This window comes from Urocampus carinirostris, chromosome 15 (assembly GCF_059441175.1).
Source record: "Urocampus carinirostris isolate Australia breed hairy pipefish chromosome 15, RoL_Ucar_1.0, whole genome shotgun sequence".
NCBI lineage: Eukaryota > Metazoa > Chordata > Actinopteri > Syngnathiformes > Syngnathidae > Urocampus > Urocampus carinirostris.
In genome coordinates, this window is record NC_142363.1 from 13,428,092 (window position 1) to 13,453,151 (window position 25,060).

Consider the following 25,060-nt stretch of genomic DNA (forward strand, 5'->3'; position numbering starts at 1 on the left):
TACATAGATGCCAGACTGGCCACGCCCCTCCAGCAGGGACGCACAAAGGCCAGCAGACAGGCTGTTTATCGAGGTTGTTGACGGCATGGGACAAGGATCGCGGGGCAATTAATTCAAATCCTGCCATCTCAAATATACACATTTATATTACTGTAATTACTAACAGAAAAAAACACTATTAAGTTCAAATGCATTTGTGTGAAACTGTAGAATGCATACCTCACATCCTGAAACAATTGCAAATGCTAATTGCAATTCCCCTTATCAAGCAAAAATAAAGCTAATTTACCAAATAAATAATCCAAACAATTCTTTCAATCTTTCTTAGTTCTTTCCCCACCTGCTGTATATTCAGTGTGCTTATTATAAGCAGTAGTATATTTACTTTTTTCCCTCCGTACAAACATCGTTATACGGAGTACACAATTATACATGATACAAAATGTTTACAATATAGGGAAAACATATAAGTTGACAGGTATGAAAAAAGGAAGCGTTCTAGACTAAAATGTAATTCGGACATCTCTTTCTCTTACCATATGAATAAAACTGTTGATAATCAGCTTGATATAATGCTCAAAATGTTGGACTGTGAAGAATGGTTTGGTTCAAAATGTAATGATGTTCAAATTATTATATTTTGGACGATGTTTACATTTGATTAGGCACAGTTCCAGACGGTGCCATGCAATGACTTTTTAGTTATTCTATATTTTAATAAACCTGTCATCATTATATAAGATGAATAAACACATTTTCAATACATTTGATGATAGAATAATTTTATTTCACTCTATTCATATACATCTTCTAAATCAAATAGTATAAGCTTGTTTAAAATGTCGTTTAAACCAATGAAAAAAAAAAGTATTGTCCCTCCTAATACTTGTTTTAGCTATTCTTACAACATTCCAAAATGTGTCTCAGATCCGGTCATTTAAACTCCTTAACAGTAGATGATGATATCCATGAAAATGTGAATTGAAACTCCCCATTTTACATAACAGAAAAAGACTGATGAAGATTGTCAATACATGTTGAACATAGCCAAATGTAGAAGCGTTTTGGATTTCATTAAAAACACGGCTAAATGAGTATTATCAAAACAAAATTTATTTATTTTTAGGCAATGAATTGACACTCCAATGCTGTACAAAAACATTCATTGTACACTAAGGAAATCCTCTCCTTTTCCCCACCCAACAACCAAGAATGCCAAATAAACAGACACACACAATGGTTAAGATAAAATTAAAACACATAGAAATAATACAATAAACTAAACAGAGAAATATATACAACAAGCATGGCTTCGCGCCATTAGAGAATTACTTGCGTTGAGACGCAAAACCATTTTTGAGTGGCATTTCTTTTTTTTCTTTTTTTTCCTTTCCTGGCATTTTCACTTTTAGTGTGACCTTCCTGATTGCTTGTAAAAGATGGTGATCCTGGTCAAACTTGTCCTGGCCTGGTAAAAGGACAGTCTGGGAAATCTGCTGAGTTGGCAAAACCAAAAATGCAAAGTCAGCTTTTTGGGGCATTCTTCACATCTGGGGTAATCTACCAGACTGCCTGTAAACAATTATGTTGATGTTTAATGTAGTTCTTGCAAGGGAGAGTGATATGTCTTTCTCGTAAAAATCAACCAAACAAAAAGTGCTAAGTGAGCTTTATTGGCATTTTTCACATCTAGGGTAACTTACCTGTCTGTCTGTGAAAGATGGTGATCATATCTAAATTATTTCCCCCTTTTCTTGGTTGAGCAGACACACAAACAAACAGACAAACAAACAAAGTATCTCAAACAAAAACATTATCGACACCCTCGCTTTTCTCGCGAAAGGAAATTTTAGCAAGGCAAAGATTAACCTTGTGAGCTGAAGGAATATTATTTCTCGAAGTCGTTTTGGTTTTGCCGGTCGTTTTATTTGTATTTTTCAAAAATGTGAAAATATTCTACGTCTTCTGGTTTCAACCGCACAATCCTTTCATTCAATAAAATTAGGAAGTGGCATTTTTTTCTTGATTTGGGTAGTGGCTTGAAATTAGGGTTTGGATGGTGTGTCCTGAAGTCAGACCAGTTGGGAACCTCTGCTGTAGAGCACGTGCGTAAAATTTAACCGGCTCGGTCACACATGCAAATAGATCGTTCCCTTGTCTTAAGTGTAAAATGCCACCCTGGCACTGACCTCAGCACCCCATTTTCCGACCCTCGAGTGCACAGAAGACCTTGAGACAGCTGTTCGGTCTCACGTGCGCTCACTGTTCCTCTCGGTTGAACTATTACTTAGGCAGCAGAAGCTGTCTCCTTAGGAGGCGGGACTAGAACACGGGAAAAGCTTGTTGAAGTTTTGTGCACTAAATCAATGTGCTGAACATGCTGTTCTCATTTTATGTATCTGCTGCATTGAATCTGCACTTGAATAATGGCCGACGCCCCCAGTGATCTGTCTTGTACTTTCAAAACCAGTCCTATTTTTCTAGCTGTTAATGCTTGAAAATAAAAACACTGAGAAAGAGAGTGTGGCTATCTGTCTCGTAGGTTAAAGTGTCTATAGGCTGATTGTCTAGAAACTGAGAGCTATTCCCTAAGTGGTCTGCTCTCCTCCAGTTCTATTGTTTTGTATTTTCATCACCCTGCAATAGGGAGATTTGATCTAATTAACATTCGACAGCTTTTGCACCGTGAGAAGACTCATTATGCGTGCTAGAGGCCTGGAGAGATGCCAGGAAAGGGTCGGAGGACGGAGAAGTGTGTGAAACCAGACAAAAGAACTCGTTTCTGTCAGTGCTCCTGTCTAAACAGATTATTCTGTTTCGTTAAAACACATTTTATGACGCCTATACTGCGTTCTGAAATGCAAATGAACAAAGGATGCCAAGGTGGCGTCATTTCAGAGGACATTTTCAATTTAATCTTCATTGCTGTAATGCTATTAAACCACTTGGACGCGCTGTTGCCGCGTGAGTTGTTTACTGCATAAATGAGACTGTGTGACCAGCAATCACTGCGTCTTACGTTCTATAGAGACTTGGAGAGCCATTGATGAATATTAATGTCCGTAATCGTTTCCATATTTTAGGGACACTTTTTCAGGGGGCTGTAGCAACAAACCCCATCTTCAAAATGGAACCTTTTTTAACAATGCCATTCGAACATAAAATCCCTTATATGACCTTGAAGTTATCACCAGGCCTAACGACGACACGACTTGTTACTAACAACAGCATACTTAGCCTCGTGGTTAAGTGTAATCTATTGATGCTCACTTAAAAAATAAAAATATTTTAAACTCATTTAACGTAATGTAATGTTTATTGAAAGTATTGTTAGATAGATACATTAATGCCAGGTGTTTCCCTCAAATCGAAGAGCCGGTGCCAGCCAATGTTTGCCATTTTGACTCACTTTTGAAGGCCTACAGAAAATGTAGTTCTATAGCCTTAAAGGCATGGGGCATATCAAACCAAAGTTTGAAGCCACACCTTTCATTAGAAATAAACATGTTTCTAGCTTTAACCATTATTTAGTGAACAAAAGTCTAACATTGCTAAATTACTTAAAAATACTCGTTTCCAAGAAAATTCTGTAAAAATGGCTTTTTGTGAAAGGTTGCATTTCAAGCAAAATTTTCACTTTGGAGCTTTTTTTTTGCATTTCTGATACCTCCAATATCTAAATAATGCTTTCCATAAACTCAGGGATACTTTGTTTACAAAATAATGCTTTATTGCATGAACTTTACCGGAACACTTCAGCAGCCAAAGATTTCCGGTGATCCCACAATGATCGGGCGACTATGTTCCTGTAGATGTGCACAAGATGTTATCCCTCTCTGACCAGACAATGACGATGGGACTTTGTCTTTTTGTTTTGAAATGAATCAGCTCTGTTAAAGGGTTAACTGCCTATTACTATTTATCTATAATTTGCAACTCTCACATCACTGCCGTCTACACACACTCATTTGCCGCATACAGGAAACAACACGAGGAAGTGGGGCTTCTTCGATGTGTGGACAAAGATCTTATCAAAGTCACTCCTACCATCTAATGGTGATTTATCATACTGAAGTCATTCCCTGAGGCTTGATATTTACCGAAGAGCAGCGTAAAACCTTTGTAAAAGTTTTCAGGGACAATGCTTCTGAATATGTATTTATTCGTTATGTCAAGAAGTTAATGAATTGTTCCAAAGACAATTTATCATAGAACTGTACGTGATAATAACATAAACGGTAAACAAACTAACAAAGCAAAGCATGAGAGAGGAAAAATACAAAAAGTCTGACCAGTCCATTGACGAGTAATGTTCAACAGGGTGGCCTGACTTGATAGCGGCAGGCCTGTTGAAACACGAAATCCTCCCTCGTGGCACCCACAATCCTTTGGGGTCCAGAGCAAAAGAAGGAAGAGGAGATTGGATGGAAAATCACAGGGATGAATACACGCCATGTTCATGTTCCAGGAAGGCAACATGTTTACTTGCTTGTGATTGGTACAAGCTCCAGTGGGAAAACATCACCCTCACTCAGCTGTTTTTTGCATCTCATATTGTTTTTATTGATGTCGTATGAGGCGATTTGACTCTCCTTCTTTCCCGGAAGTTGATCATAAACGCCAGTTATTGTTTCCGGCCTATTTATCTGAATTACTGTAAACCAATGGGTTTCCTGCAGAAATAGAGTTTACGTCATTTCCCAGAGTAGCCCAGGTTTACTTTGGAGCTTTTGTAATGAGGGTGCACAGCCTTGGTCCTCTTTGATGTGCTAAAAAGCTTCCATGACATCTACTTTTCGGATTCCATGCCATTCTTTCCGCTCCCATCACTGGAATCAATAAACAGGTTCACAGCAGAATGTAAGGAGGGGACATAATTGCATTTACTGTACACTGTGCTTCACCTACTCTATTATCTCAGTGTATTCCATTGTGTGGTTCCGCATTCATCATAATAGATCTCTTTTTTTTTTAATGACCTACAGTGGGATAAACTGCCATTTATAGAAGGGACATACCTGTATATTGTATTGAGACATTCTTTACAGGAATTTGAATAATGCAATACAATTATACTAAAAATGCATGATAAATTATAAATACTTTTAGAGATAGTAAAAAATAATAATATTAATAATGATTACAAAACAATCATTATACAAATGTAAAAACAATATTGAATTGAATTGTCTTTATTCTCATTGATATCAATGTTATAAAGCATTTTATGCAATGAGATTAAACATGGAACTCCACGGTAAACATGTGAAAAAGACTTTAAGAGGAGAACAAACAGATAACAGACTGTCATATTAAAATTCATTTTTAAAAACTATTGTTGGCAGGTTTAATCACCATTGTTTTCTACTGGGGCGGCACGGCGGCTGGATAGCTTGAACGCAGCCTCACGGTGCAGAGGTTCAGAGTTCAAGTCCAGCTACCACATCCTCCCAGTGTGGAGTTTGCATGTTCTCCCTGTGTCTGCGTGGGTTTCCTCTGGGCACTCCGGTTTTCTCCCGCATTCCAAAAACATGCATGTCAGGTTATTTGGCTGGTCTAAATTGTACCTTAGTGTGAATGAGTGAGCGACTTGTCTGTTTGTGTGTGCACTGTGACTGTCTGCAAACCAGTTCAGGGTGTCCCCCAACACCCCTGCGTCCCTACTGAGGACAAGCGGTGCAGATAATGGATGGATGGATGTTTTCTACAGTTTCAAGTGAAAATAAGTGGCATGCGTGTTTACTCTGATCCTTAGGTGAAGAACCATAACGATATTATTTATTACTGTAATTTTAATCTAAATTTTAGTTTCAGTAAAACCTTTTCGGTCATATATTTTCTGTTACAAATTGAAAATGTATCCTTCTATCGAAAAAAAAAATGGCAATAGAGCCACCATTACTAACACATAAATTCTACCATTGGCCCTATAGATGTCAAAAATCCTTTCTTAGTGCGCTTAGAGTAAATAAAAGGTCACAGCAATATTTTAAGTAACAGGAAAAGACATTTATTATACGTGGACTTGTTGGACAGCAGCTCACCAATCATTTTTTTAATCAGTCTTTGTCAGATGAGCTTGGCAGAGAAGCTGGTGATATTTGGATGCTGTTGATAATCGGCTTGTGCTTTGCATTATCGTATCTTAACTTGTATTCTTACTGTAGATGTCCAAATCCACTTGAATTTGTTAGAACTGAGTGATCATCAGTATTTCATGATTGTCTCTGGGTTTGCTGCTTAGAGCACAGATTTTATAGAGATTCCTTTCATTATATTATAGCTCAGGGGTCAACAACGTGGTGCCCACGGGCACCAGGGTGCCCCCGAAGGACAATTGAGGTGTCCGCGGACCTGTTCTGAAAATAGCTCACTATCGTTAGTTTGTAGTGATTTTCCAGTAAAAATACTTTTTATTGGTTGACTGAGTCTTTTTAACCCATTTTTAAAATAATTAACCTGGTAATAACATAGTAACAACATAGTATTAAGATTATAAGTTGTAACTTTAACTATTTAGATAAATAAATCCCAGTTTATAAAAAAATCTATCCAAGTATTGATCATTTTTAAGGCAATTAATTGAGAGAGTAGAAAGATAATCTATTAATGTATTGTACACAATTATTTATACATCTGATAATTGATTTGTTTTACAGGAAATACAACCAATTCAAATTTAGGCTTTATAAAGACAAGTAATAAAAGATGTGCTTTTTTTTAGCTAGCTACATACCTACGTTTTTAGTTTTGTAGCTATCTAGCCATCTTTCTACCTTCTTAGACATTGAGCAAGCTATTTTTAATTGTTTTGCTGCTATCTACCTATTTACCCTTTTCCCTAATTATCAAGCTAGATGTTGGCCTCCTTTCTAGCTAGCTATCTAGCTTTGTTTTTTACTTTCTATATGGCTATTTAGGTGGCTTTTTACTCTTCTAGCCAGCTAATTAGCCCCCTTTTAGTGTTTAACCCTTTTACCTTTCTAGCTAACAATCAAGCTACCTTTTTAGCTATTTAGCAAGCCCTCTTGCTAAGTTGCTATCTTAGAAATGCATATTAAACTGGGTGCTCTTTGCACTAATTAATAACAAAAAGTAGCTATCGACTATAAAAGGGTTGGAGACACCTGTATATCTTACATGATAAAAAATACATCGTTTTACTTTTACTGTGAAAAACACTCTTATATAGTTCCTATAATAGGAATGGGTAATAAAAGTGTGACTTTCTGAAATGGGTTTTCCTGGGATGCAAAATATTCAATGCAGCCTTGATTGGAAAGAGAAAGTATTTGAATGGATAAAGTATGACTTTGTTGGCAAGGCTTTATAAATAGTTATGTTTTATTTGTCATACAAATACCTATGCGAATAACATCCGGCTCACAACCAGATTGACTTACTTCCCGCTGTTATGAGCACCTCCAGAAGATACTATTTTTTTCCAGAAAATGTTGGTCGTAGGTCGGATGTTACTTGTATCTCAATGAATTATATATCTAAATCAATGCTATTATGAAAGCACTGTTACCTTCAGATAAACTATATATGTCTCCTGAAAAAGATGAAATATTTATTTCACTATACATATTATGAAGTGGAATTCAACGGAAACATTTAAAAATATTTCCTCGTTCAACAGTTTTTTTTCTTACACCCCATTTTAAAAGTGCTTATATTTAACTTGCTATAAATAAGTAATGAATCTGAATCTGAATCTGAATCTAATTTTGAAGCATTCCTCAACACTCCCAGACATCACATTTTGAATATCGGAACATTTGGAAAAAGCATTTTTACTGCTTCCTCGGAATTTAGGCTTGCAAAATCTTGACGTCCATTAAAATAATGTAATATAAATAAAAGCATTTCAAATACTGAAAATGACTTTAAAAAGCAGATTTCCACGAATAGTGAAATCTAATTCACCAGGAAGTTTGACCCATAATAGCTTAGTAGCCTAGACCTCAGATAGAAAAATCCCAACCTGTTCTAAAAGCCTTCCCTTGAATCCTTTCATTTTATTAAATCTCCTAGGTTACAAAAGCAGATCCACCCTAAAGGGTGTGAGAATCAAAGAGAAGCAACATGATTGTCCGACAGTGACAATAATGTAAACAGTGCATAATAGTCAAAACAAAGAACAACAGTGCGGTATAACAGTAAAAACAACAAACTAGATTCCTAAATAATCTTATTTCCAGGTGTCCAATATTAAAAACAGAATCAACTTATGAGTTATTTTTTTACCTGCAAAAATAGCTGAGCTGTTTTTGCCTTTTTCAAAGGAGACAGAAATCCCAGACCTTAACATCCCCACATCGAGGGAAGACCAGCATGAGTACCTGCGGTGGAAAAAGGAGCGGGAGAAGATTGACAAAGAGAGAGTGGCGCGTCACAAAAACGCCAAAGGACAGTGGAGGCGGGCATGGGACATTGACAAAACGGAGCACATGTAAGTACTATTACCTAGGGCTGGGTGGATAGATCTAAATATCAATATCATTGATACAAAGCCATACTTGGATCAGATAGATATTATTGTACTAGGATCAATACATCACTCCTCTACCAATTTTCTTTAAGAATCACTTCTCTATGTAGATAGCGCAGTCTTTCTTTCTCACTCACCCAGCACCCTTCGTCACTCTCTTAAGTGTATGGGTGAGTGTGTTACTGACAGGCACAATTTTAGGAAGTCTCTCTACCTAGACTGCTGCTGCATGCAGCCTGCCAGGACTAAATCTATGTGCCCACCCCAACCAGAAGCTAAGAATGACAAATACGAGCAAATATGTGAGCTCAACACATTAGGGACTTTTTTTTAACTACAGAAAAGGATATTGCACTGTGTAATTTGTGAGGTAACATGGTTTGTGAGGTCAAGTAGTCTGGTACTTTGGCAACACCACAAATGTACATAAACACGTGAAAAACGCTCACCCTGCAGAGGAGACAAGCTGCAACCAAAAATGTAAACATGTTTCTGTTCCTGAATAAAAACCTGAAAATCAGTTGTTGCTTTGGGAAGAGAGCCTATGAGTGACAAGTGATATTTTATTTGGATTACTTGTCAAAATATTTTGCAATGAAAGGGACTTTAGTTGTCTTTCTGATATTGTTGAACAATATTTTTATTTTTGTTACATTTCTGCTTTTATGGTTTGATTCTCTTAGCTTTTGTTCAGAAACAGTTGTAAAATTTTTATTCATATTTATTTTAACAATTCAAAAGTTTGCTTTGTAGTTATAAAAAAATAAAAAATGGAACATTTTTGATGCCTAAAATCTGAGTGCCGTTTCCACAAAAATTCTAAACTAACTCAAAGATGGAAGGGGTCAATCATTAATAGACTTGATATTTTTAAGCAAAAAGTATCTGGTCAGTGTGGGTTGATACTACCCAGCAATTACTTGGATCGGATCGATACCAAAATTCCCAATATCACCCACTCCTGGTGAAAGTTCATTTTGTTTTGTTTCACATAAAAGGGCAGCACGGCAGCGTGGTGGTTAGCACGTGTGCGGCACAGTTCTGAGGTCATGAGATAGAACCTTCCTGTGTGGGGTTTGCATGTTCTCCCCATGCTTGCGTGGGTTTACTCCGGGCAATCCGGTTTCCTCCCACATTCCAAAAACATGCATGTCAGGTTGATTGGCCAGTCAAAATTGTCCCTATGTGTGAATGAGCTAGTGAGTTGTCTCTCTGTGTGCCCTGCACCTGGCTGGCAACCAGTTCAGGGTGTCCCCTCCCACTGCCCGAAGATACCTGGGATGGGCTCCAGCACCCCCGCGACCCTACTGAAGATAAGCGACGCAGTTAATGGATGGATGGATTTCACATAGATTTTGTTACAAAAGACAGGCTTGAATTTGTTATCATAAACCACCTCTTCTCTTCCCGAATCCTCATGAATAAAATATGAAATATCAGGTTTTTTTCGGGCTCACCCCTACTATTACCTCTCTGATGCTCACGTCATCACAATTGTTGATAACGTGCTTTTGTCAGATAACGTGGCTTTGAAAAACGCATGTAATTTTAAAACAAGATTCATTTGCAGCTAGGTAACATGTATTTAGAAACTCAAGTAATCATACAGTGCCATGCGTTGGCAATCTAAGAGACAACAATTGCTTTCAAATGAGACACTTTGTACCCGTAGCAGGGTGAATGAATGGGCTATTTAGGGAACATCAAAATGCAGGGAGGCAAGCGAGGAGCAGCTATTTTAGGCTGTCGGATGAGCCATGGAATGCCTTGCCTTATTTGGTGAGGGCTTAGACAACGACCACCGAGAACAACGAGACACGTTTGTGTCTGATTCTACAACTGTGATGGTGGATCCAAAATGCAGACTTGAAAAATAAACAAAAATAAATGAATCAAAGTGAAAATAAGTACAAATATTAAAAAAAATTGAAAAATAACCAAGTAAAGTGAAATAAAAACGAGGATATACAAATAATAATAAATGGAACAATAAACAAACACAAATAAAAACGAAGATAAACGAAGACTTAAATATAAAAATATTTTTGGAAATAAATATACGTACCTATACCAATACAATTAAATCCGTGAATAAAAAGGCTCTTCACACCTTTTAATCCAGTGGTCCTCATACTACGGCCCGCATGCCTGATATGGACAGCCCTCTTAATACCAGAGAGAATTAAGATTTTTTTTTCTCATATAACCATATTTATTCATGTAAAAAGTGCAAGCATTTCTTAAAAAATAACTTAAAGTCTGGGTCCTTGTTTTTGGTTGCAACTGTAATTGAACTCGGGTTTCATTGGTGAGAGCGCCAAATCCTTGCCACTGACTACTAATGATATAGAAGATATATCAAACAGCATTGGGTTTTATCTCGTTATAACAGTATCTTTGGTCACAGGAACCGAGAAGAAAAGAATATGAATTATTGACCTGTTAAGATGTGAAATGCAACAAAGGATCAACATTCCTCTCTGGTGCCTTGTCTTAGAATAATGTGAAAATGAAATCAAATCGACTATCTTTTCGCATGTCAGCTATATTGCTGGTGGTCCAGTGCTCTGACAATTAAGCTGAACTTGGACCTGTGAAAACCTGTGCATGATAATTTGGATAATTATTTCATAACTAGTGTGATTATTTATTTTGTGACTTTTGTTCTGTGAAGAATTCGGAAGGGTTATTTAATTGACTTTCGCAAAAACAAGACATTTTTACATTTAGGCAGTCCTGCAATCGTCACACTTTTTTGTTACAAACTGAACTCAGACCCTAACCAGAGAAGGGAAAAGTTATAGAGCCCTCACAGTCACTTTTCAAGGTTTCTTCATTTTCCTCATGTAGATGTTTTTTTAATTTTTCCTTTCCCTCATGCAGGTTTTAGATGAAGGGTTGGTGTAATAATAGTATGTGGTCTGCAATAATCTATGGTCTGTGCAGCCCTTTGAGACTCCTTGTGATTAAGGCATATTAAAAGGTTTGAGGACTGTGTTTTATTTTATTTTATTCTAGAGCAGGGGTGGGCATACTTCAGCCCGCAGGCCACATGTCAGGCCTTTTCATCCGGCCCACCAAACAAAAATGTTAAAAACATATTGATAATATGTATTGAATTGTTTTAAAACAAAGTACTGTACTACTATTGAAATGTGTTGGTTTGGTGACACTTTTGTTGCCAGTCGCCCCAACATTCAAATAACTAGCTTCATTTTTCTTCACTTGCTATATTTCTCATCTATTTAAAATATTTATCGGGTATATGTCTCAAATTTTATTTAAAAAAAACAACAACTTCAAAGCTAGCTGTATTGCATTTGGAGTTTTTCAATGACTGATATACAATCTTGTGCTTTAAAAAGGAATGCAATTTATGTATTTGCGTTGGTCCTGCGCTGCTCAAATTAAACTTGAGTAAATGTTTTTGTAAACATCATGGCACCCTCAAATAACTCTTTGGATAACTAATTCCCATTCTGTCCCATAGGTTTTTATTAAACAAATCCCTTCCTGACCAGGACTGGGTGCCCCTAAGTAGAGGTGAGATTTTCTGAAATTGACACAATTCATTGACTACCATATTACATTCATCCTTCTTTCATGTAATTAGGAGGACGAAGCGCCAGAAGAGGACAATGTAGATCCAGTGCCGACACGCAAGGTAAACATTTACAAAACATAGTCGAAATACTGTTTGAAACGTCACGTATGTATCTTAATCTTTATGTCATGGATACCCTGGAGTGTAATATTCAATCTTGTTGCATACAATGTTCTACAATGTTGATATCAATAACAATCGAGATAATTTAATTTCATTTCATTTCATTCAATAATAAGTAAATAGAATAAACTGTGAAGAAATCTGTTTCAACAAAGAAAGAGGAGGAAAGTATGGCATCAATTTTAAATGTCTTCATTCATTGAAACACTATAAAATATGTGATATATTAAAATATAGTGAAGAGGGCTCTGGATATTCTAGAAATTGTGTAAATATAGCATCCGGCAAAAGGTAGTTCATTTATAAAAAAATAAGCAATTTAATGTCAGCAAGGAATGGCATTGAATTATTCTAAGAACAGAATATGCTGATACTCATGTTAGATACTGATTTGCTATTCCAACATTGAATCTGAACTCACCAACACTACAGTTTTCAGATTACCTGCTTTTCTCTCCTTAAAAACACCCACTGATTTTTAAAATAAAAAATCTGTCTGGTTTTTTCAAATTTAAACATTACAATAGATCTTGACCTGAGACTAGTATTTTAGTCTACGACTGCTTCATCTTAAAGCCAGACTATGTTCCAAACTGTTCCAATGATCGAATTAGATTTCTGTTTGAGTAAAAGTTTCTAAATAAGCACATTATTGTATTTCATTTTCTAATAATTTGGAGACAGTGTGTTTTGCACATATAAATAGAGTGCTCTATAACATGTACCGCTGTTTAATGTCAAAAGATTGGCATACATGTGAAACCAAGGGTGGGGAAAGCCACATACCCTCGATGCCTCCACGCTGACAATGGCTTTTAATTCGTCCCAGGTCATGAGAAGCGAAGCAAACACAAGTCAACTAAAAACGCACAAGTAATGAGCAGCCATGCAAAAGGGAAAGACCGCCTGACGGGGAGAGCCAGAAGGTCAGTTTACCAGCACTGACATAATGTTTTGACGATGGCTTCCGTGTAAACAACAACCGTATGAATAACTCAACTCGACCATAGGGACACAGAATATTTTACACTGCATGGGAGGACTTGTTTTTATTCTTCACAAAATTCCCAAGGATGTGGTGATAGTGGAACTGGAAGTAGTGTTAGCTGATTTAATATCCCAGGAGGGTTCATTCATGTCTTTGCTCTGTTGTGAAACGTTCTTGTGTGCTGGAAAATTGTTGCCGCATAAGCATAATTTGCATATAGTGTTAATTTACTCAACAAAACCCATTTTCGTCAAAATACATTTCTCACCTTAGATTGAATTAAATGAAAATTCCCTGTAATAAAAGCTAACTGAGGCTTTCAATCAAAATAAAACGAGCTGCTATAAAAAGTAACAGGTGAGAGAAATCAGCCTAAAGTGAGTCTAAATCTGATAGAATTAGTACTATTTTAGGACTGGTAGAATTATTAAAAACACTTGAGATAGTGTGAAGTTGATAGTTTAGTAGAAATTTAAGATAAGGAGAGAAGACGTTAATTAATTTTAAACATCCACGGAACACTGGGAAGAACCCAAACCTCAGATAAGTACAGGGTTGGGTAGGGTTCCTTTAACTTGATTACTTTCAATTACTTTTGGATTATTCCAATACCAAATATGCTAATAAAAGACAAAATAAACTAAATATGAATAAAATCACTCAATTTTGTGCAGGCTTGGGGAGTAACGGAATACATGGAAAGACAAAAATGATGTCGGCAAGCTGTTTGGATTTATTTTCATTTTGTTTCTGTCGCATTTTATGTTAGTTTTCCGGAGATCAAAGAGATCAAAGCCAGGAGAGAAAGCTTACCATGTGTTGTGAGTCATAATTTTATTCATATTTAGTTTATTTTGTCTTTTATTAGCATATTTGGTATTGGAGTAATCCAAAAGTAATTGAAAGTAATCCAGTTAAAGTAACCCTACCCAACCCTGGATAAGAAGTCCCGACCTTTTCTAAAAGCCTTGCCCTGAGCCCTTTCGTTTAATTAAATCCCCTACGATGCAAAAGCAGATCCACCCCAAGGAGTGTGGATATCAAAGAACAGCAACACGATTGGCTGATAGTGACAATGACAGTTCCCAATAGTCAAGTCCATGAACTGGTATCCTATGTAATCTCCTTTGCAGGGGTCTATTAGTGAAAACAGAAAAAACATCTGATGCGTGTAGTACAAAGAGTATTATTTATTTTATATCTGCAGCTGCAGCACATGTCGTTGATGTATTAGTAATACTTGCAATGACTGTAGTAGTTCTTTGAAAACTTGTAGTACTTGTAGCACAACTACATGTACTACTAGTAGGCCTTGTACTACTTGTAGAACTAGTAAAGGTACTTGGAAGTCTTATACTGGTAATAGTACTTGTAGTCATGCTTGTAGAACAAATAGTCAAGTCACACATGTCAAGTCACATTTATTTATATAGCCTATAATCACAAAAAAATGTGTCAAAGGACTGCACAGGATTACAATGACACAATTACCCGATCCCAAGCCAGCATGCGGGCAAGGAACAACCCAAGAACCCCAGTGTGAGGAGAAAAGAGAAACCCTGAGAAAGGACCTCACACCTGGCAATCCCCCCTCCAGGATTGACCAGGGTGAATCACAATCAGCATTACTGTACACAGAATAGTAAACACTAGGTAAGATGCTGAAAATGTCCGGAAAGACCATGGTAACATTCGAGCTTTCCAAAGCATAAACTGGTACATTTAGTAGTTAAGTGCTTCACTGCTGGAGTTTGTTTTTAAAAAATATATTTAAGCAAAGTAGTACTCATTTGAACCCAAATCCGTTAGCTAAACAGTTTTGAGTACTTCTGTAAGTTAAAATGAATTATGCCAGAAGTAGCAACACTGGAAGTATTTCTTGTCATTGTTTCGATTAAGACCAATCAATGCTCAGCTTGTGGGAGGGCTCACCAAACTCATCGGGATGCATTTAAACTAACCGGGTGGGAGGGGAAAATGACTGGGCACAATCTGAAAAGTTGCATAGCCATGGCTGGTATTTATGATGGTGGATTTTTGCTTTTAGTTGGGATTTGTACTTGTGTAATATCTTAATAGGAACATTTCTTTTAGATGGCAAGATCAAGAGGAAGGAGATAATATACTGGTGAGATCATCCCATTTTTTACAAAGCACGACGGACTCTTATATATTTGACCATCAAGTCTTGTTTTTAGACATCAGATATTCAACTGGAAGAATTCCTAGAGGAACTCGATGCACTCACAGATGCCGAACAGCAAAGAGTTCAGGACCCAAAACCAAAACTGTCGCACACTCCAGATGTTTTAAATACTTTTGAGGAGGAGAGCCAATCCAAAAGTTCAAACTTAATAACGGAAACCTCTAAACAGGACAAAGCCGACACCTCTTCCTCTCGAACTGCTGAGAGGAAAGTGCGATTCTCTCAGGATCTGATCCAGGAGGCTCACACAAAGCCAATCACTGAATCCAGGAATGGCGCAAACTCCCAATCAAGTGTGACGGGCTTGAAAGGATCCCTGCAAAAAAAGAACCGACACAAAGCACCCCGGCATCAACCGGAAAGTGGCAAGAATGAAGAGACTCCTTGTCAGAGGCAGGCTTTGGAAAGTGAATGTAGTGAAAAAAACACGGATGCCTCCTCGACCCCCTGCAGTCTTTCCAATAATGGTGATGATTCCCGACCGAAAAGCTCCGCCCTGCTAAAGGAGCGTGACAAGGACAACATAAACACAGGTGGGCTATGCAACAGCCTGTAAACAAAAAATAAATTATATTTACCATATTTTCTGGACTGTAGATGGCTCTTGCTTAGCCAAAAATGAATAATTACCTTAGTTTCCAAACAATAAGCCGCACAGGATTGTAAGGCGCATAAAGTTGAGACTACAGTAGGAGCTGTGTGCATTTGTGTATAACCATTGAGCTCTATATACACCTACAGAAAAAAATCAATGTTATAAAAACAGAGCGAGCAGAGAGAACAGACCTTATCCTATTGTCACACAGTTTTTCTGCACGGTGCCAGCAAAACCAATTTGCATAGTACATTCTAATAAGTTAAAGTCTCTCCACTTCACCCGTGAGTCAACAAACCTCTAGGTCCAATATGTATACATTCGTAAAAAAGCTTGTAGAGTATTTGGTTGTAAGACTTTCTGTTTTCTCTGTTCTCTTACATAAACTTAATGATGGAATATAACTTTTTTTCCTTCGTGTGTGATGGGTAAAACAAGTGCTGGAGTTGTGCAGTCCGGTTGAGGTTTGTATTACAATAAAACAAATAAAAGCAAAACAGAATATTCTGGTATTCTGGACTTGTGTGTACAGAAAAAGGCTGTAAGGGTTTCAAAAGTGCGCTCTCAACATAGCTGACAATAATGTATATGTCAGAAGGGTGGAGCCTGGCGGGCTATGACTAAAACAAAACATGCGTCAGTGGAAATCTTCCCAGATCCCAGCTTCATACAAGTCCTTTGTCCAGACCAAATCCTGCAGGTGATTTGATAAGTCTCAAGGCAAGACTCAAGACCTTCCCTCCAACAGTAAATCAGAACACCCCCTGTAGGGACTGTATAACAACTAGATCAGAATTTGAAGAAAAGAAACCTCCAAAAACTTGCAAAAGTCCTCAAATACCGGGTGGCCACCTCTGAACTAAATGAATGGATACATTAGGATGTCAAGAGAATAAAACAAGTAGTAAAAAAGGAAATAACTACATCAAATTATACGTATAGATATAAGGTTAAGGATTTAATTGGTCAATATATTGATGTGATGATTGAAATAATATAGAGCATGTTACCGGAAAACTCTGAACCGGTTGCCAGCCAGTCGCAGGGCACACAGAGACAGACAATTCACTCGCTCATTCACACCTAGGGACAATTTGGACCAGCCAATCTTCCTAACCTGCATGTTTTTTGAATGTGGGAGAACACCCGGAGTGCCCGGAGGAAACCCACGCAAGCACAGGGAGAGCATGCAAACTTTGCAAGGGGAGGCAGCGATAGCTAGAATTGAACCCTGGACCTCCACACTCTGGGGCTGCGTGCCAACCACCAAAATTTGTGTACATGTAACATGTAAAAATATAATTACGAGTAAACTTTGTATTTGTAGAAATAAAAAAAAGGAAAACTAACAGATTTATACCTTTATAAGTGGTTTTACAAGTGTTTTATAGTTTTTACCTTAAAACATTTTTACCTAAAACGAAAATCGTTTTCAAGCAAAACATATAAATCTGTATATGTGGATGGACTTGTTTATAAATCTCCACCAGTGACTTAGCTACTTGACAGTGCTACTGTAAACCAAACTCTGTTTTTCTTTCTCAGAGGACGCAACTGACTCACATTTACACCTTTTGGGCCAAGAATCGAATGAGTCCCACCCGGAACACTTCAGCCACAGCGAGAAGGTCAGTGCGCGGCAGAGGGAGACTACCGAAGGGAATTGATGGCTGTGTAAATTGACTGACAGAGAGTGCAAATGGAGGATGATGTTGAATAGACCAAAGAGCGTGTGAGCGTGATATCTAATTTCAGTGGAAGTGTGTTCGTCATCCCCCGGGGCCGCTCGGTTTTCGGCTCAATGTTTCATCTCATCCCCCTACCAGTGCACAGTGAGCTGTACGGATGACTTTTTGATCAAAGTGGAGGTAATCACAATGCAGTGACGTGTGCTGAGGTTCGCGTCTGGTGAGGCACAGTCAGATTCACAAAGAAACAAAGCTACATTTTATTCATCAATTGATTGGCGGAGCAAGAACGCGATATATATACAACCTGTAGAATAGAAAAATGTCTTATTGTCATACCTTACCTTTTAAATGAAGTGTATGCGCCTCTCCTTTTGAATAAAAGCGTCAATAGGTAATACTCCATTATGAAAAAAAAAGTTCATGCAACAATGAAAACATGTCTGGGTGGCTTGGCTTGAGGTTAGCTTGCTGATCACTAATTCTATATTTTAGGGCTGGGGTGCTCGCCAAATCGGAATCCTTTGTCTCACTGTCGCTCTCTGCCTTGAGGCAAAAGAACTGTATGTAACTGTATGTGTCACCGGAGCGATTAAAACAACCACCCAATTTTTTTTTTTTTTTTTTTTTCATCACTTTTTACTTTTTTCTTTTTTTTTCTAGTTTTCCTTTTCATTTGTTAGTTCCCTTTCTCTTTGTTTTCGCTTTTTATTTTTTCCCCTGATTTTTTTCTCTTTTTAATTTTTTCTTGATTTTACCTTTTTTTCTTCTTTCCCTTTTTCTTTATTTTTTTCCTTTTGTTTCTTATTTTATTAGTATCCATTTTTCTTTTTTTTTAAATTTCCCCCTATTATGTCAATCTTAAAAACAGTTTGGAGGCCGAGAGAAACGGCTCTTTTTAGTGAGCCGAGCCAAAAGAGTCGCTTCTCTATAAAGACACGGAACCTTGCACGCAGTAACACTGATGTAGGCTTGTAGATAAGAAGGTTCCCGTAGCTTCGTAGTCTAACGGTGCATGCGATAATTAAAGTTAACCGTACTTGTCTCCATATTTTAATGCCTTATTGATAAAAAAGAAAGTACAAGAATATATGTATATTTTAAATCTCCTTCCCCCCTGTCGCCTCTTCAGTTCCCCTCGCCCTCTCTCTCTTGTGCTGACATTGACGTCAAAATACCGCGCTTAAAACACTGCAGTGTGAACCCGCTTTGTTTTTGCCTGAATTCCTTGTAATTCTGGCCAAAGCTGCTAGTAGATTAATTTTCTAATGACGAGCTGTGATTTTCCTTGCAAGCTGAATGATAACATACACAGGTGGTCCTTAAAATAAGGTGAACACAAGGATAAAAAAAACAAACTTAAAACCGGAAATAAACATTTCATATTTTTTTATGACAGGTGAGGCACAGCCCACCCCTGCCTCCCCTGACTGCACATAACTATCACAATCTCTGCTTTTTGTTCGCAGGCGAGAGAACACGGCAAGATTGTCTGACGTGCAAATGTCGAAAGGCCGGAATATGGAAGCGATGGCGCGTCTCCAAGTTACACAGTAGTGCTGCGTTGGAGTACTACAGGAGGCGACGCATCATTTCCACATTTGAGTGCAATACTGATGATTGTTTACATGTGTTGTTTTAAGCTAGAATATTAGTGTCAACACTGAAGATAGGCTTTGAAAAAAATGACTCAGTAGTGCCTGATTCTGCCCCTTGGCTAGTTTCAATCTTGGTAATATAATCTACAGTTTTCAATCATCAGTCAAAAGTTAATATAACTCCCATTAACAACCACTATTAACAAGAAATTTCATTATAAAATTCGTGTTGATTAATAAACTAAACTACTGATGTGTAACTCCTATTTACATATGGAAAATGTAATCCGATTACATTTTTCTGTACAAATACGGCTTATGAATGACATCACGCTTTGCACATAAAACAAGCGTAAATATATGTTGCACATATAAGGACGGCATTAGCGGCATTAGGTAGAGCGCTCGTCTTGGGATCAAGAGGTCGCATGTTCAATTTTTGGCTCCTCGATGTTATATGTTGAAGTGTCCTTGGGCAAGACACTGAATCCCTAATGCCCCAAATAAGCAGGTAGGCGCCTTGCATGGCTGACTCCTATTGGTGTGTGTGTATGTGTGTGTGTGAATGGGTAGGTGTGAAGCACATTGTAAAGCGCTTTTTTCTTCATTGACTTGAAAAGCGATATATAAATGCAGACCATTTACATCTTCACACGTTGACGTTTCCCCATTTTTATACAGTAAAATCCTGGTAAAACACTATTATTACAATGTTCTTGTGCCCTAACCACTATTCAGCCTTCACTGATTCCTTTATTACCAATGACTGCTATGGACGACTATAATCATTTTTGACTAGTTTAGCAGTGAATGATTAAAGATGTATTTTTTTATCCTTCTTGGTATTGCAGTATATGTTGTTGTTTGTAAAGGAACCGTTTCAAATGTAAACTCAAAGGTTCATGCCCACCTGCATCTTGCAACAGTATAGCACTTAACTCTTCTACAGCCTCGAGTAAATGTAGACTTTAGAGGACATTGTGTATTATTTAGTGCCTCCTCGTGTTGAACAAGCTTAATTTATTCAAAAAAATCTATTGATTTGAACTATAAACTAAAATACATGAGTAGGTCAAGAAATGTGTATGTATTTTACATAACATGAGCCTCACCATAGGGGTGACATGATTGTCCACCATCTTGCTGCTACGGGCTTCCCTCAAAAAACAAAAACCTTTTAAAAGCGCGGCAAAATAGTGAGTTAAGAAATTGTCCAGTTTGGTCACTTTGTGTCAACGTAGTTTGTATTTCTCTTTGAGCTTTGTAGCACTCTTTATTCTGTTGCATTACGCGATACAGGAACATCTAGTGTCAGAACCAGAACAGCAGGAGAACCCAGATGCGTAACGTTTCTCACACAAGCTTTATTTTACGGGAATGGGGCAGTCATGCACGTTAACACAAACGCCAGAAGAAGTAAGGCAGAAGTCTGGCGTGGAACAACAGGAAGCCAGAAGCCTACCAGATCAATACCAGCTACACGAGTAGATACCGGACAGATGGGGTCGATACCGGACAGGACGAGACAGACAGGCTTGATATCAGATACAGGAGACTGAAGACAGATATCAGACAAGATGAGACGGACAGGGTCGATACCAGACACTGGAGACTGGTGTTCGATATCAAACAGGAGGAGATAGACGGGTGACGATACCCGATACTGGAGATTGTAGCAAGGTATCAGCCAGGGCGAGACAGACGGGATCGATACCCGACACTGGAGACTGGAGTCCGATATCAAACAGGACGAGATTGATGGGAACGATACCAGACACTGGAGACTGGAGACCGATATCAAACAGGACGAGATAGACGGGAACGATACCAGGCACTGGAGACTGGTGTTCGATATCAAACAGGACGAGATAGACGGGGACGATACCCGATACTGGAGATTGTAGCAAGGTATCAGCCAGGGCGAGACAGACGGGATCGATACCCGACACTGGAGACTGGAGTCCGATATCAAACAGGACGAGATTGATGGGAACAATACCAGACACTGGAGACTGGAGACCGATATCAAACAGGACGAGATAGACGAGAACGATACCCGATACTGAAGATTGTACCAAGGTATCTGACAGGATAAGACAGATGGCATCGATACCAAACACTGGAGACTGTAGTCAGATATCAAACAGGGTGAGATAGAAATGTGTTCAGTCAACCACTAAACATTGTGCCAGTTAGAAATACAATTTTTAGGAAATCACAATGACCAATGATATACTTTCAGAATTAGTCCATGGGCTAATCAAGGGTTCTTAGAGGGCTACCTAGTGGCTGCCGGCACTACATTGGAAACCCCTTTGCTAAATAATACAAAATGTCCTCTTATAATATATATTTTTGAAATAACAAGTTACTTTTGTAAATAAAACAATAACATTTCTTTATTCTTTTTTCAAAGACATTAAATAATAATGTTAATTTTTAGAGTGATACTAATAGAAATAAGATTATATTTGTATTATTAGTAATATTATTAGTAATCATAACATGTGTCCATCTTTAAACAGGAATAACAGGTATAATAATAATCATTATTATTATTATTATTATTATTATTATTAATATAGAATTTATTATTAAAAATTTTATCGTTAAAATTTATAATACGAAATAGCAGCCGTTACTATTCTATTATTCACTTAATTTGCCAAAAACGTAATGTTCTCTCCGTTGTTTTCGAGGCTTTCCTTTTAGAATTGATTTTCTTTTACTAACTACTTTAAAGTGTTGCTTTTTAAAAAAAAATGTTTTGCTTTCCATGAAATGTGCTTGTGTTTCATTTTTTTTTTCACATTTTTCTACATCTCATAGAATTAGTTGGTTTTGCTGAGTGTCATTTCCAGCTGTACATTTATCTATCTATCTTCCCTGGTCATATCCCTCGAGAGGGGTCACCGACAGCAAGACAAACGCATAGCAAAAACAAAGACACTCAGTCGCTTTACTTCCACATCCTCTCACATTTAGTGAGCCTATAACTAGGGTTTGCGAGACCTTTCGGTCTCTCGCTCCCCTTTCTTTGCCCTGCTGTCTCATAGGGAGTAGAGATAGAGAGGAGAGGATCCCCATTCCCCTCGCTCCCTCCACTTTAGTCGCCTCTTATGACACACAGCGGATCACGGTGGGAGAATTCTCACACCTCCCAGGGGGAGAGGGCCCCTCACCACAGGACAGCGTTGTACATTTAACACTTGAATATTTAAGTTCGCTTCCTATGGAGGACTAATTCGGCCATATTTAGAAATAAATGTATAATAAAACAAGCCCTAAAAATATACGGCTTTGAACGCAAAAATGCGTTCGTAATACCCAAATACATGACATTTATTTATTCCGTTATTTATTTTGTGTGTATTTTGTCATTCATGACGTGTTTTTGACATGTGGCATTTTAATAACATGTGATAAACGACACAGTACGCAACAAAATAAACCCTGATATGAAAAAAAATTTAAAAATAAATGAAATGCATTTATGGCATATGTTTAAGTATTACGTGATTTATTTCTGTGTTCATTTATTTAAATGGCATATTTCTGTATGTGTTAACTTATACCTTTATTCCCACATAGGTGTTTTCTCCACGGCTTACTGGCTCGTTGTAACATTTGAATGCACTTGCTAAGAAATTAAACTTTGCACATTTGTAGGTTTGACAGCAGGGATATAAAAAAATGTCCCCATGCCTTTAAAATAAAGACTTTTTGCACTTCCTTCTAAATTTAGTGGCGGTCATCTAACTGTTGTTTTGTCCACTGGGGCCTTGAGGCTCATTCCGGAGGGAAACACTTGAACCCTTGAACTCTTGATGTCGGATTAAACTGACAGTAGTTCACAGATGGGGCAGCACGGTGTCTAGGTAGTTAGCGTCCTGCCCCACCGTGCAGAGGTTCAGGCTTCAAGTCCAGCTACCGCAGCCTCCCCGTGTGGAGTTTGCATGTTCTCCTCGTGCCTTTGTGGGTTTGCTCTGAGCACTCCGGTTTCCTCCCACATTCCAAAAACATGCATGTCAGGTTAATTGGCTGGTCAAAATTGTCCCTAGGTGTGAGTTGTCTGTCTTTGTGGCAACCAGTTTAGGGTGTCCCTGCCCACTGCCCGAAGATAGGTGGGGTGGGTTCCAGCACCCCCCGCGACCCTACTGAGAATAAGCGGTGCAGATGGATGGATGTATAATTTACAGATATTCAACTGCACTTGCCCTTGTTGCACTGTTGTTCTTTTCTTTGTAGGGAAAAAAACAAGAATGTTGTTGTGCCTTGTATTTTGCCGCCAGTCAAATAAAACTGACTATTCATCCATCTCAGGCTTACTCTTGTAGTTTCTGTTTCTTCATGAAAGTATGTCTTACTTATCAATAGTCCAAATATACTCCAAGTATGGTAAAAATCCAAAAAGGAAGGTTATGTAATCACAAGTGCAGTTGTTCACTGACACAATGCAGGTTCTCTCAGCTTCAACTGTGGTTATATAAAGAGTCACCAACCCCCAACCCCACACCCCAAAAACATGAAATAAAATCCAAATTTGGGGCCTTTGCAGTCTTGGGGTTTTCTTTCGATTACAAAAAAAACAGGCAACCTTTGTTAATGCTTGGGGCAAAGTGAGCTCTATTTTCAGGATTCTGTCCCACTCGATTTTGTATCTAGATGTCATTGTGACGCAGCAGCGTATGCCACGTTTACTTGTGTTTTTCGCATATGTGCACACGTGCTTGCAAGCAAGCATGGAAAAAAAACACATTTGACAAAGGAAGCCCTGTAAAATGAGATTATGAGCACCTGTGGTCCTGCAGGCGCAACAACACAAAGAACCGTGTTGGGCGCGTTACTGAACAATAGTGATTAGTTATAGTTACCATTACTTCATTTAAAATATACCCCAGTCAATCCCCCCCCCTCCCACGCTAGATTACTGCCACCAAAAAATAAGCATTTTACAAATTTCCATGTATATTCACATACAAGACAATTCCCTAAAAGTGTTTTGAAATATAATCATTATACAAAAAATGATCAAATAAACAGAAGAAAATGTGTACATCAACATTTGGAAGCAGTGAAGCCTCCATATTTCTTGGCTTGTGCTGTCTTGAGAGCTTGGAAACGAACACTTAACCGAGGCACTCCAGATCCATTTTGTCTTTGGGCTTTAAACCGCTTGAAGATGTCCTACATTTCAGCGAGCTTTCCGAGATCTTCTCTTTTTTTTCTCCAGGCATGGTGCATCGCGAAGAAATTTTACAAATAAAAAGACCAAAATTCAGAACACGGTTACTGTAAATTCTGTGTTTTCCCGTTTGTTTGTTCTTGCTGTGTAAGCCACGTCTCTTACCCATGAGCATTTAGTACTGGGGACACACAACCAAACGTGTGGATTTAAGCTTACCCTCTGATTTCAGTATTCAATTTTATAGTTGTATGTAAAGCCCACACGTGAGTTTATTTTAAGTTCAAATTCAAAGTGTTTATTTTTATATGCACAATGAAATCCTTACTTTGCTGTCCACACAGTTGGCAGCGTAATAAAACTAAGAAACTATATTCATGTATACATAGAAGAATATTACGAATATCCAAAATGTAAAAAAACAACATTACTAATAAACTAATACACTACTTTATAAATCCAGATGTACAGTTGGTAGTAGTTGCGAAACTATTTGGCCCCCTTCAACTTTGTGACCTTTTTCCATATTTCAGACTTCAAACAAAGATATAAAACTAATTTCTTGTGAAGCATCGGCAA

The 25,060-nt window shown here is 37.9% G+C and overlaps 1 protein-coding gene across 3 annotated transcripts in view; it reads left to right on the forward strand.

Annotated features, from left to right (window-relative positions):
• The window catches only part of ccdc9b (coiled-coil domain containing 9B), a 30,537-nt gene extending 6,924 nt beyond the window's left edge, over window positions 1-23,613 (forward strand). For 2 of the 3 annotated variants that reach the window (XM_088354012.1, XM_088354014.1), the window contains exons 6-13: window positions 8,289-8,455; window positions 11,985-12,037; window positions 12,108-12,158; window positions 13,051-13,147; window positions 15,304-15,337; window positions 15,408-15,948; window positions 17,556-17,638; window positions 19,168-23,613. In XM_088354012.1, coding sequence (XP_088210138.1) covers window positions 8,289-8,455; window positions 11,985-12,037; window positions 12,108-12,158; window positions 13,051-13,147; window positions 15,304-15,337; window positions 15,408-15,948; window positions 17,556-17,638; window positions 19,168-19,194 — 1,053 coding nt within the window. In that variant the 3' untranslated portion in view covers window positions 19,195-23,613. The remainder of the gene's footprint in view (window positions 1-8,288; window positions 8,456-11,984; window positions 12,038-12,107; window positions 12,159-13,050; window positions 13,148-15,303; window positions 15,338-15,407; window positions 15,949-17,555; window positions 17,639-19,167) is intronic. The other variant, XM_088354013.1, reaches the window with a different exon arrangement.
• Window positions 23,614-25,060: the final 1,447 nt, after the last annotated feature.